General features: G+C 36.0%; 1 protein-coding gene across 2 annotated transcripts in view; it reads right to left on the reverse strand.

The window, feature by feature from the left end:
- Positions 1-541: 541 nt before the first annotated feature.
- CHSY3 (chondroitin sulfate synthase 3) overlaps positions 542-13219 on the reverse strand; it is a 291038-nt gene continuing 278360 nt past the window's right edge. Inside the window, exon 3 of one of the 2 annotated variants that reach the window (XM_010381565.2) lies at positions 542-2941. In XM_010381565.2, the coding sequence (XP_010379867.1) occupies positions 1379-2941 (1563 nt within the window). In that variant the 3' untranslated portion in view covers positions 542-1378. The remainder of the gene's footprint in view (positions 2942-13219) is intronic. The other variant, XM_030927993.1, reaches the window with a different exon arrangement.

Consider the following 13219-nt stretch of genomic DNA (forward strand, 5'->3'; position numbering starts at 1 on the left):
GATTGAGGAAGGAGGTTTCTCCTAGATCGTAAATTATTGAGTAAAGAAATTGCTCGGCCGGGGAGCGGTGGCTCAAGCCTGTAATCCTAGCACTTTGGGAGGCCGAGACGGGCGGATCACGAGGTCAGGAGATCGAGACCATCCTGGCTAACACAGTGAAACCCCATCTCTACTAAAAAACACGAAAAACTACCCGAACGAGTTGGCGGGCGCCTGTAGTCCCAGCTACTCGGGAGGCTGAGGCAGGAGAATGGCATAAACCCGGGAGGCGGAGCTTGCAGTGAGCTGAGATCACGCCACTGCACTCCAGCCCGGGCGACAGAGCGAGACTCCATCTCAAAAAAAAAAAAAAAAAAAAAAAAAAAAAAAGAAATTGCTCAGTTAATCAGCTATGAAGGTTAGGTTTTCCAGGATAATAATACAAACAGCATACCATAATCCCTTGTTAACTTTTCAAGCCTGCTCAGCAAGCATATTTTGGTGAATATGAACAGAAACGTATCAAGTATGACTAAAAGGAAACAACAAACCCTTGTCGGCATTTTTGAAAAAGAATACTGCTATACCTGTGTTTTATTTTAAATAAACAGGTTCTGTCATATTTTATCTTCTTGCCAGCAAATGAAGGACATTATTTCATAAAGCTTCTAAAATGTACATGAATATTTAATTAAATCATATTTCCTTGAGAAAATAAAGTTCATTCGCATTTATAGCAGACAGTTGTGAGGAGGTCATAATTGTCATAAGACCAGGGTAGCCAGTACCGGTTGCTTGTGGAACAAAACTCCTCAATTTTTAAAACTTTTTTTAAAAAATAAACATACAATCATAGGTGTTCATTTACTTTAAAAATTCTAAAGATGAAGAAAATTATTGTCTATATATTTAAGTCCTTGTATAAATTACAAAACTCAAGTTTATGTTACAGAGTCCCTTCCCCATAGGAAGCATAAAGCACTTTTGTGGTACCTTTCACCAGTAAATATTTGTATCACATTGAATTTGAGAAACCAAATAAAAGTCGATATTGCATCTTTAAGCCCAAAGAGAACATTCTTCTAAGCTGTCTCTTGTGATGAATGAGTTTCAAAAGTCATTTGATTGCCATGATTTAACTCAATCTCAAATAAAGATATATAAAAGTAATAACACATATTGACTTCAGTAGAAATCTGAAACATCAGTGAACTGCAGACTCTTCTTGCTTGAGGTCAAAAAACACCCTTAGGAAGACAACCAAGAGTAGTTTAAGACCAGGATAACAAAATAAAATTATTACAATAATAATAATAAAAATAACAATAAAATAAAAATAACAACAACCAACAATGAGGTAAACTCCCCTTTAAAAAGGCAAAATGTGTTGCCTGGACTGTCAGGAGAGAGTTCGATTGTACCTGACACCCAAATGTTTTTCTAGCCAGAGTTCAGCCAGTTGCATGGTTGAGGCAAAAGTACTTGCCTTGGATCCTAAGCACATCTTATACTGCTTAGGGTCCAAGTTAGGATCACAATGAACTGGATGGAAAATATGCACCACTCCTACTTCTTGACTTCTAAAGGGCCTTAAGCCAGATAGAATGACTTTATTGTAGAGATCTACATCTTCTAGTCCCCAGCCTTGTATTGAGGTATCAAATCCACCTGCACCTAGAAGATCACTTTTGTAAATACAGGTGATTCCATATCCATAGTCTCTCCAAAATCCAGTCTTTTTTGAGAATACAAAGTAATCATCAGTGGGAGGATTTCCCCTATTTGTTACCTTTGGGTCATACTGGCTAAATATGATGGGATAGTACACCTGTTGTCCCTGAATTGTATTGTCTCTACATCGTTGGAGAAAGTCTCCTCTGAAGATCAAGTCAACATCACAAAATAGCAGCAAAGTGTCGTTGTCAAACTGGGCAGAAGCCATTTCAAGACCAAGACCTCTGGAAAACTCTCCCTTCATTGGGATCAGGGTCATTTCTGCTTTGGGGTATTTGTTCTGGTATCCTTTTATCAGCTCAATATGCTTGCTGGAATCTTGGCCAGAATCCCTACTGAAAAGGATAATGACCAACTTTACATTCTGCTTTGGGATAAGACACATGTTTTCAAAGTTCTCCATGAATCTCAAGAAAATGTCATATCTTCCGATGAGAGGAACGAGAATGTGTATTTTCTTTTCATTGTGCCCTCCCATTTCTTTGGCACCTTGAAAAGAAGATAATATCTTTAAAGAATTAGATATAAAGGAGAATGATTGAGTTTCACTGTTAATACTCTCCACAAGACTGTTGACATCTAGCTCTTCGGTTTCTTTGAAGAAAGGCTTGCTGAACAACTGCTGAAGATAGGCATGACGTCTCACTGGCACAGTCAGTTTCCTTCCCTTGTGTCTTTTGTATAAAAGGAGCAAATCCAAAATGTACTCCACCCCGTGCATGGGGTTAACTCTGCGGTAGCCATACTGAATTTCCTTGAAGTCAATGAGACGTCCTCTGCTCTTGGCATTCTCGTTGATCATCTCCATTACCTGTAGGACAGTGTCATCCAGTGCTGTTCTTAAAATGCTACTGAGGCTCTGTCGAGGGGGCTGGTTCTCAGCTGCTGAGTATAGGAGCTTCCCTGTCAGGAACTCCCATTCTATCACTTCATTTCTCTCCCGAGGCTGGAAGTGGTTGAAAGAAGGTATCACTCCCAGCTGCTGGTCCTCTTTGCTCACTTCTGTGTTACTGAGCTTGCTCATCAGGGCGCTCTCCCTGTGGAGCTGGATGGTGCGGTAGCGAAGTTCAGAAATTTTGCGGCTGAGCATGTAATTATGCAGCCTGTATTGGTATGCAGGTCTTTTGTTGGGATGAAGTGTTATGGCTGCATGGATTTTGCTATTGTGAAGGTCTTGGATGTAACCCTTCCGATTGTGTTCATAATTTTCATGGAACAGTTGTTGCATCTGAAAAGTAAAATAAAAAAAATCAGGATTAATTTTAAAAGATTTATTTAAAAAGAAAACCAGCAACAAACTAAAGCATCTAAATGAAAATAGTTAACACATTTTTGGTATGGTATTTCATAAGAAAATGGTTTATAATATTTATATTTTTTAAAATTAAAATAGTTTAATTATTTGTAATTGGTAGATGAAATTCCATGTACTTATCATGTACCACATGTTTTGAAGTATATATATATATACTTCAAAGTATATATATACTTCAAAAAAGTATATATATATATAGTGAGATGAGTAAATCTAGCTAATTGATGTATTCATTACCCCACATAGTTATTATTGTGGTGAGAACATTTATCACCTATTTTTTCAGCATTTTAAAGTATACAATATATTGTTATTAACTATAGTGATCATGTTATTCAAGAGATCACTTGAATTTATTCCTCCTATCTAACTGAAATGTGGTATCATCTGTCAAAAATCTCCCCAACCCCTCTCTCCAGCTGACTCAGCCCCTGGTAACCAACATTCCACTCTCTAGTCCTATGAAATTAACTTTTTGATTTCTATATACGAGTGAGAGCATAAATGTCAGGTTCATAGGCTCAAATATTGCAAATGAACCTCTAGCTATACATAAAACAAGAATTGACTATATCCATAATCCCATAACAGATCATGGAGAAGCAGAAAGTCAGAATGGACACAGCATGAGTCTTCCAAAATAAGGAATTCACCCTAAGGAGGAAAACCAGTGACCTGTTGTTTGGAATGACAATAAGAGGTTATTTGCCAGGGGAGTCTTAAATTTCATTTAGCATCCTGATATACTACTTTTACAGAGTAAGTTCTTGGTAAGATAAGGTGAAACAGAAACTATACTGATCTACACTCCTGATGTAAAGTATCATATCCAAAATAGACGTGCTTAACATCCTTATGAAACAAAAAGGGTTTCTGCTAGTCTAGGACAAATTCGCTAGTTCAGGCAGAAACAAAAATGAAAAAAAAAAATGTAGTTATGAGGACAAAGTTCAAACCACCAGCTGATTCTTCCTTTTCTGCCAGTCAATTAAGATACCTCCATTATGCCCACTCCAGATAAGTGATTATGAAGAAGAAAAAGAAGAAAAAAGATGGGATGAGGAGAAAGAGGTGAAAAGGAAGAAAAAAGGGCAGCAGCATCATGAGATGTCTACAAATATACTGATGAATAAGAAGAAAGAAATACTGCAAACTTAAGAATACTCATCAGAAGCAGGTACAAATTGTACACAAATTAAAAATAAAACAGCCTCTTCAAAAAACTGACTCATTTAATAGACAAATAAGCTTAAAAAAGATAAAATGTAAAGTGGCAGAGCTAAAGATAAAAGGGAGAAAAAAATAAAATCATTGATAAACATATTGCAAGAAGCATAAAAAGAGATTTGTGAAAAACGTAGGAAGAAGAGACTTGAAATAATTTAGCAAAGTAATAGAAATATAAGATAGAGCTTACAGTTTGGAGAAAGGGTGGTCTTTTAAGTAATTAAAAGATCAGTTGGCTATTCATATAAGGGAAAAAAGTAAAAACTGATCTCCTACATCCTACAATGGATGACCTGTTGATGTAAATATAAAGGTTTATTTTAGAAAAAGGCTTTAAAAAGTTTCTAAAACTTACATGAAAATATCTGCATGACTTTAGGGTAGGTGAAGATTTTGTAAATAGGGCATAAGGCACTAACCATTAAAACAGACTAATACCTTGCATTATGTTAAAATTAAGAACTTTGTTCTTTAAAAACACCATTAGAAAAATTTAAAAAGGCAATTACAGAGCTGGCGAAAAAAATTTCCATAGATTTTATGAAAAAGAACCAGTTCCCAGAATATATAATAAACTCGTACAAATAAGGAAAAAAGGAAGGACAAACCTAACAGAAAAATGGGAAAGAAAACTTGAAAGAGTACTTCACAAAGGAGTATGCAAATACTCAACAGACATAAAAACATTCTCTACTTTATTCATCATCAAAGTAAAGCAACTTAAAATGACAACGGGATAACATGATGGATCCACAAAAAAATGGCTAAAGCTAAACAGATAGACAATACCATGCATTGTCAAGGCACTGGAAGATTTGGAACTCTCTTACACTGCTAGTGAGAATGTAACTTGGTTCTATCACTGAGAAAACGCGTATCAACTAAAATGAACATACATATTCCCTATGACTCAGTAGTTCTTAGATATATGCCCAATAGAAATACATATATAAATACATACATACACCTACATATATAGAAGAATTTTTATAGCTGCATTATTCATACTCCAAAACTGAAAATAACCTAAATTTACATCAAGAACAGAATAAATGTAGTATATTCATGTAATGAAAAACAATACGTCAATTAAATACTTGAAATACTACTCACAACATGGATGAATCTCACAAACAAATGAAAGAAGCCATATAACAAAATAATACACTTTGTATGATTCCATTTATGTGAAATTCAGAAACAGGTAAGCTAACCTGTACGGTTTGCTGTTGGAATAATGATCAAGAATCAAGAAGAGGGTTTGTAGTTCTCCTTGAAGAGGTCCTTCACATCCCTTGTAAGTTGGATTCCTAGGTATTTTATTCTCTTTGAAGCAATTGTAAATGGGAGTTTACTAATGATTTCACTCTCTGTTTGTCTGTTATTGGCGTATAAGAAAGCTTGTGTGATTTTTGCACATTGATTTTGTATGCTGAGACTTTGTTGAAGTTGCTTATCAGCTTAAGGAGATTTTGGTTAAGAGAATGGGGTTTTCTAAATATACAATCCTGTCATCTGCAAATGGGTTTTCTAAATATACAATCATGTCATCTGCAAACAGGGACAATTTGACTTTCTCTTTTCCTAATTGAATACCCTTTATTTCTTTCTCCTGCCTGACTGCCGTGGCCAGGACTTCCAACATTATGTTGAATTGGAGTGGTGAGAGAGGGAATCCCTGTCTTGTGCCAGTTTTCAAAGGAAATGTTTTCTGTTTTTGCCCATTAAGTATGATATTGGCTGTGAAGGACTTCATGTCTAAAACACCAAAAGAAATGGCAACGAAAGCCAAAATTGACAAATGGAACCTAATTAAACTAAAGAGCTTCTGCACAGCAAGAGAAACTACCATCAGAGTGAACAGGCAACCTACAGAATAGGAGAAAAATTTTGCAGTCTACTCATCTGACAAAGGGCTAATATCCAGAATCTACAAAGAACTCAAAAAAATTTACAAGGAAAAAAAAACTATCAAAAAGTGGGTGAATAATATGAACAGACACTTCTTAAAAGAAGACACTTATGCAGCCAACAGACACATGAAAAAATGCTCATCGTCACTGGCCATCAGAGAAACGCAAATCAAAACCACAATGAGATACCATCTCACAACAGTTAGAACGGTGATCATTAAAAAGTCAGGAAGCAACAGGTGCTGGAGAGGATGTGGAAAAATAGGAACACTTTTACACTGTTGGTGGGACTATAAACTAGTTCAACCATTGTGGAAGAAGTGTGGCAATTCCTCAAGGATCTAGAACTACAAGTACCATTTAACCCAGTCATCCCATTACTGAGTATATACCCAAAGGATTATAAATCATGCTGCTATAAAGACACATGCACACATACGTTTATTGTGGCACTATTCACAATAGCAAAGACTTGGAACCAACCCAAAGTCCATCAACGATAGATTGGATAAAGAAAACGTCACACATATACACCATGTAATACTACGCAGCCATAAAAAAGGATGAGTTCATGTCCTTTGTAGGGACATGGATGAAGCTGGAAACCACCATTCTCAGCAAACTATCTTAAGGACAAAAAGCAAAATATTGCATGTTCTCACTCATAGGTGGGAATTGAACAATGAGAACACTTGGACACAGGAAGGGGAACATCACACACCGAGGCCTGTCATGGGGCAGGGGTAGGGGGGAGGGATAGCGTTAGGAGATATACCTAACGTAAATGACGAGTTAATGGGTACGGCACACCAACATGGTACATGTATACATATGTAACAAACCTGCACGTTGTGCACATGTACCCTAGAACTTAAAGTATAATAATAATAAAAAAAAGAAATGTCAGAACTATATACATAAAAATAAATCCACGCAGTCTGGGAAATCTAAAAAAAAAAAAAGAGAGAGAGGGAAGCTTCTGGAGTGCTGGTAATGTTCTTTTATTTATCCAGGTAGTGGTCATATGTGTGCATTTAAGGTGTGAACATTCACTGAACTGCTGCTTAAGATATACTTATCTGCCATACTCCAATTAATGCAGGATTTATTTTGAAAGTATGCATATATATGTATGTTCATAAATGTGTGTGGATATGTGGGCCTGGAGAGAGAGACAGTGAGATAGAAAGAGAGAGAGAGAGAGAGAGAGAGAGAGAGAGAGAGAGAGAGAGAGAGAGAGAGAGAGAGAGAGAAGATACCAGAGAGATTTTCCCAGAGACGGTGACTTAAAAGGGAGATGACTAATACCATGGCAGATTCTTTACCCACGGTATTTCACCTGATCCATTTTCTAAACTTGGACAAATTTTTACTAACAGATAAACAAACATCATTTGCCTTTGAAGAACATAACAGTAGATACTTTGAGAAAGATTTTGGACTTGATTTAAGATGCAATAGCTTGGTTGCATACAATTTTTTTTTTTTTCTGAAAACACATGACAACTTTTATATGAAACTTTTGATCAATGTTAAATCAAATTATATCCATAATTTTCAGTGGGCTATATATCTCAATTTGTGTAGTATTAATACGTTTTACCTAAAATTGCTTCAATATTTTACACTATGTAACATCCCAAGGATTTTCTTCTTTCTATGTAGGAAGGTAAAACAAATTCTGATCATGTATAAATTACTAATTATACCATCTCTAAAGAATATTGGCTCTCTGAAACTATTCTTTCTTAGGGCATGCTTTACATTACTAAGAAAAGGAGAAATGCTAAATTAAATTTTAAAAATTGCTCAGGAGTGAGCTGTTAAATTGCAAGCTTGCCCAGCTCCTTTAGTGATATTGAAGTGATTAATCCTGCACAATTTGATAAAAATGACATTATGTTATAAAATAAATAATATTTTAGTATTAAAATGTCTAAGTAACTTACATCATCATTTCTGCCCAATATGTCTATATGGTGCTTATGTTGCCAACATATTCCTTTGCATAAATATCATAAGTGAGGAAAGACAGTGGTAGGGATGATTTTTTGGTTTGAGATGGAGTCTCGCTGTGTCGCCCAGGCTGGAGTGCAGTGGTGCCATCTCGGCTCACTGCAAGCTCCACCTCCCGGATTCATGCCAATTCTCCTGCCTCAGCCTCCCTAGTAGCTGGGACTACAGGTGCCCGCCACCATGCCCGGCTAATTTTTTGTATTTTTAGTAGAGACGGGGTTTCACCATGTTAGCCAGGATGGTCTCGATCTGCTGACCTCGTGATCTGCCCGCCTTGGCCTCCCAAAGTGCTGGGATTACAGGCGCGAGCTACCGCGTCCAGCCAGGACAATCTTTAAAAGCAGTGCATTCATACATACTCTAGGTAGAAATGATAAGCGCATCCTGAATTTATGTTATTTGCCATTAAGAATCATAGAGCATATTCAAATTTGCTATAGAGGGATGTCCAATTTATACAGGATAAAAAGGAGAATGTTTAAAAACTTGGCTATGGAATCAGGGTATGGATTTGAATACTTGCCTCCCCATTTCTAAGCCTCCACTCTAAATCTCAGTCTCCTTGTCTATAAAATGGGAAAATGTCAAATATCTCAAAGGAGATTGAAGCATTATTAAATTAAAAGAACTATATAAAGTGCTTAGCATTGTGTCTGGCAAATAGAAAGCACTCAATAAATGATAACTGTGTGTAAATAGCATTTTAACAAACCTCCTTCTGAGATTGTTCTTTTTAGCTAAGAGTCTTCAGAGAATGAGATTCACACCCTTTAGTTCACTTAATTCATCTGTGTTCGTTTATGGAAATGCATGGGAATAATTATAGATTTGGCCACATACTCAGTATTTCAAGGCATCTAGCATGCCATTTAGGTGCCTTACTATGAGAAACACAAATTATTGTGGGGATTTCAGAAAACTACAATTCATGGAAACAGAATTATTCAACCAAGTGTCTACTGAGAGTGATGAGAATAAAATTAAAACTAGAATTCTCATGATTTTCAGTTTTGCTATAGATCATGATACATTTTGAATGTAGCAAAATTGTTCTAAGAAAAAAGTGTGTAAAATTTATTTTAAAAATTATATTAATTTGCTTGAAATAATTAAGAACCTCTAGTTTAAGCTGGCTTCCTTCCCTTTAAAGAATTATCAGTTGATTTCATGGAACCTCCAGAACATTACACTGCAAAGAAAAATCATTTCACAACAACAAAATCACAGCAGCAATGAACACCAGTGTGTCCCAACTGACCCCAGTGCTTTAAGTGTATCACACATGATCTCACCCTCTGAGAAAGATTATCTGAGAGGCTCTAGGAAAATCTTCTATAAAAAACCTAACAAAAGAAGAATAAATGCCAAGAGGTAGTTGTATGTTGAATTATTTACTCTTCTACCGTATTAAACTTTCATTACCCCTCTTAGAATTATTAATAATGAAAACATAGCATAGGTCGTTTCTGAAATGATCATAGCTATATAAATGAGAAACTTTTTGTGTTTTTTTTGTTTGTTTGTTTTCTTGAGATGGGCTTTCACTCTGTCGCCCAGGCTGGAATGCAGTGGCCTGATCTCTGCTCATTGCAGTGCTCCTGGGCTCAAGCAATTCTCCCACCTCAGCCTCCTGAGTAGCATGCCACTACACCTGGCTAATTTTTCAATTTTTTTTTGTAGAGTTGGGTCTCACTATGTTGCCTAGGCTGGTCTTGGACTTCTTGGCCCAAGTCATCCTCCCACCGCAGCCTCCCAAGGTCTGGGATTACAGGCATGAGGCACCATGCCCAGTCTTAAATGAGAAACTTCAAAATCTTAAAAAAAGAACAAAAACAAAAACAAAACAGTTAGGAGATGATTACTAACAGGCACAAGGTAACTTCTGGAGCAATGGAAATTTGTAAAACTAGATTGTGGTAATGATTGTATAACTGTATAAACTTATCAAATATCAGTAAAATGTAGTACATATAAGGAGAAAATTTTGTGGAATGTAAATTATACATTGATGAGGCTATTTAGAAAACAATAGGGAATGCTAAAAATAAAATAGCGCTAACTCTAGCTTTAAAAACAAAGAGATGGAATAATACATAGTCACCAAAATACCTTTAGTCACCAAAATATTTTTGGAATTTCCAAAAGCTTCTGAGGTTGGGCAAGATCATTCGGAAACAGGTGGAAATAAGAGGCTAAGTAGATCAATGTCAGTGCCCAAAGGGTTCAAGGATAGTAGATCTCAGACAGCACCAAGAAAATACACTGTCTGAAAATGTAGGGCCTAAAACGTACTCTACATTTACAACTCCAAGTTCAGGAACTCAGGTGAGCTGGGCAGGCAAAATAAACCCTGATGGCAACATTTGGTTTCAGAGAAGTAGAAAAGACACGAGGTACAGAAAGAATTAAATACTTAAACCCTAGTTTCATGAAGCAGGTTTAATCTGAAGCAGCAGAGAAAATCTGTATCTTTTCTTTGCGGAAATCAGCAAGCCAAGAATTATAGCAAACACTCCTACCAAAATAAATCTATGGTGAATAGCTTGTCCAGGAATAATGCAATGTTTTTCAGAGATGAGTCATTTATCTAAAAAAGAAAAAGAGTGTAACACTGACATGAAGTATCAAAAAAAATTAGATGAAAAACTACCACTGCCTTTTCTCCCCAGAAAACAAGCCATGAAATTGAGAAAAACATTAGGCACCTGTTTTTGAAAACGTATGAAGCATCTGCCTCTATCTTCATAAACAACAAAGCAGAAATATAAGATCTCAGGGATGTGATGCTAAGATGAAATGTCAGCTCAAAGAACAAAGAAATAAAGAAATAATTAAAAATAAAGTCTATCACAGGCATGAAAATAAAATCAGAAAAAAACAGACACTGTGGAAAGCTATTATTAAGGGATAGAAGGGCAGAAATTAGGAAACTAAAGAAAATTAAATAGAAATAAAGAGTTAATGACAGTTGAAAGAGAAATCATACTGATAGGAGGGTAGGCTAAGAAAAGCCAAAAACATACTTAGAGTGACTGAAAAAAAAATAAAACAGAAGACATAAAGATACAATGTAAGAAACTGTTATTGAAATAAAAGGAGTATAGTATCTATATTAAATGTACGTCTTACAGTGTGTGCCAGATAAAATCAACCCGGAATGTTCAATAAAAGAACAAAATCCTTTGGAAGGTAGATAAAAGGTTCGAGTCGACTTCTGAATAAAAGTGGAAGATTTAACAGTAATTTCCACATTTACTATTTACTGAACTCAATGAGGACAGTAATAAAGTGATTCTTTAAAGGTATACACAAAAACTTAGGGAATAAAAGAAGGGGAGGACACTATAATTGTGGAAGTTGACCGCACACAGATAAGTGGTAATAGATTTAGCAAAGTGTAGAACTACTGATTGTAGACTTGCAATGGGCAAAGCCAAGAATAAACTTGAACTGAATCTTAGAAACCCTTATTGGAACCTCCAGAAATAGAAGTAAAATTTTGTAGAGTGAAAATAATCAGATTGTGTGACCCTCTCCGAGCAAAAAAGTAGTATTAACAAACTTAATATTCATTTTCCATCGTCTCTGAATTAAGGGATATCCTTGTCACTGTTAACAAAACCAAGTCACTTTTTCAAAGTTTCTCATCAGATTGTCAACCCTTATGCTCAATCTTGAGCAGTTTATAAGCATAGAAGCCATCTCTACAGAAATTAAGAATACTCAGGTAGAAGAAGATAAAAAAACATATATTGAATTACTATCTTCAGAAAAGTGAGGGAAGATACTGAGAACATAAAACCAGACCATGACCGGGCGCCGTGGCTCACGCCTGTAATCCCAGCGCCTTGGAAGGCCGAGATGGGCGGATCATGAGGTCAGGAAATCGAGACCATCCTGGCTAACACGGTAAAACCCCATCTCCACTAAAAATACAAAAAATTAGCCGGGTGAGGTGGCGGGCGCCTGCAGTCCTAGCTATTAGGGAGGCTGAGGTGGGAGAATGGCATGAACCCGGGAGGCGGAGCTTGCAGTGAGCTGAGATCCCGCCACTGCACTCCAGCCTGGGTGACAGAGCAAGACTCTGTCTCAAAAAAAACAAAAACAAAACAAACAAAAAACAAAACAAAAGACCACAAGTATATCCATATTTATCCATGTTTATATATGTTTTATTATATCTATCCACATATAATCACACATATCAAGTGCAAATGTAGAAAACCCAAAACATAAAATGCATCAAAATTAAAATATAACAAATTTTAAAATGCAAAACAAGAGTTGGAAAAAAAAGGTAATAAAATTTCCTAGAAAGTTAAGCAAAAAGACAAAAACTGAAAAATATGTGGGAAAAGTTTTAAGAATTACAAGAAGAGTTCAGGAGATCCAATATCCAAATAACAGTAGTTCCAGAATGAGTGAGCAGAGAAACAGAGAGGAAAAGCTATCAACAAAATAATTCAAGAAAATTTCCACAAAATGCAACAGATGAAGGGTTTGAGTTTCCAAATTCAAAGGGCTTATTCTATAAAAGCTAAATCCGATTAAATTAGACCCATATGAAGCATACCCCTGTGAAATTTTAGAGCCTTGAGGCAGAGGATATGTTAGATGCCTCCTGGGAGGATAGTGATAAAAGGCTCAAAAAGCAGTATGTCTATAGACTTCTCAATGAAAACTGGAAGTACAAAAAGTAATGAAATAGTCATTTCAAAATATGATGAAAATGGCTTCAAACCAGAATTCTATAGCTAAACAAGACATCAATGAAGTGTTAGGAGAAAATAAGGTCATTGCTATACCTCAAAGAACTATCTTTCAAGCTCATTTCGCAGAGAACTATTAATAGCTTTGTTATTCCCAAGCAGAGAGAAAATCAGGAAAGAGAAGACATGGTGCAAACAGGAACATAAAGGGCAACCAACAGATATTCCAGCAGGTCAGAAGGCAAAAGGAAGGGATTGTTCAGAAAATGAAATTGATAGAAAACCCAGTGAATCTGGAGAAGCAGTTAGTAAAGAATATAAAAAAT

Source organism: Rhinopithecus roxellana, chromosome 3, assembly GCF_007565055.1.
Source record: "Rhinopithecus roxellana isolate Shanxi Qingling chromosome 3, ASM756505v1, whole genome shotgun sequence".
NCBI lineage: Eukaryota > Metazoa > Chordata > Mammalia > Primates > Cercopithecidae > Rhinopithecus > Rhinopithecus roxellana.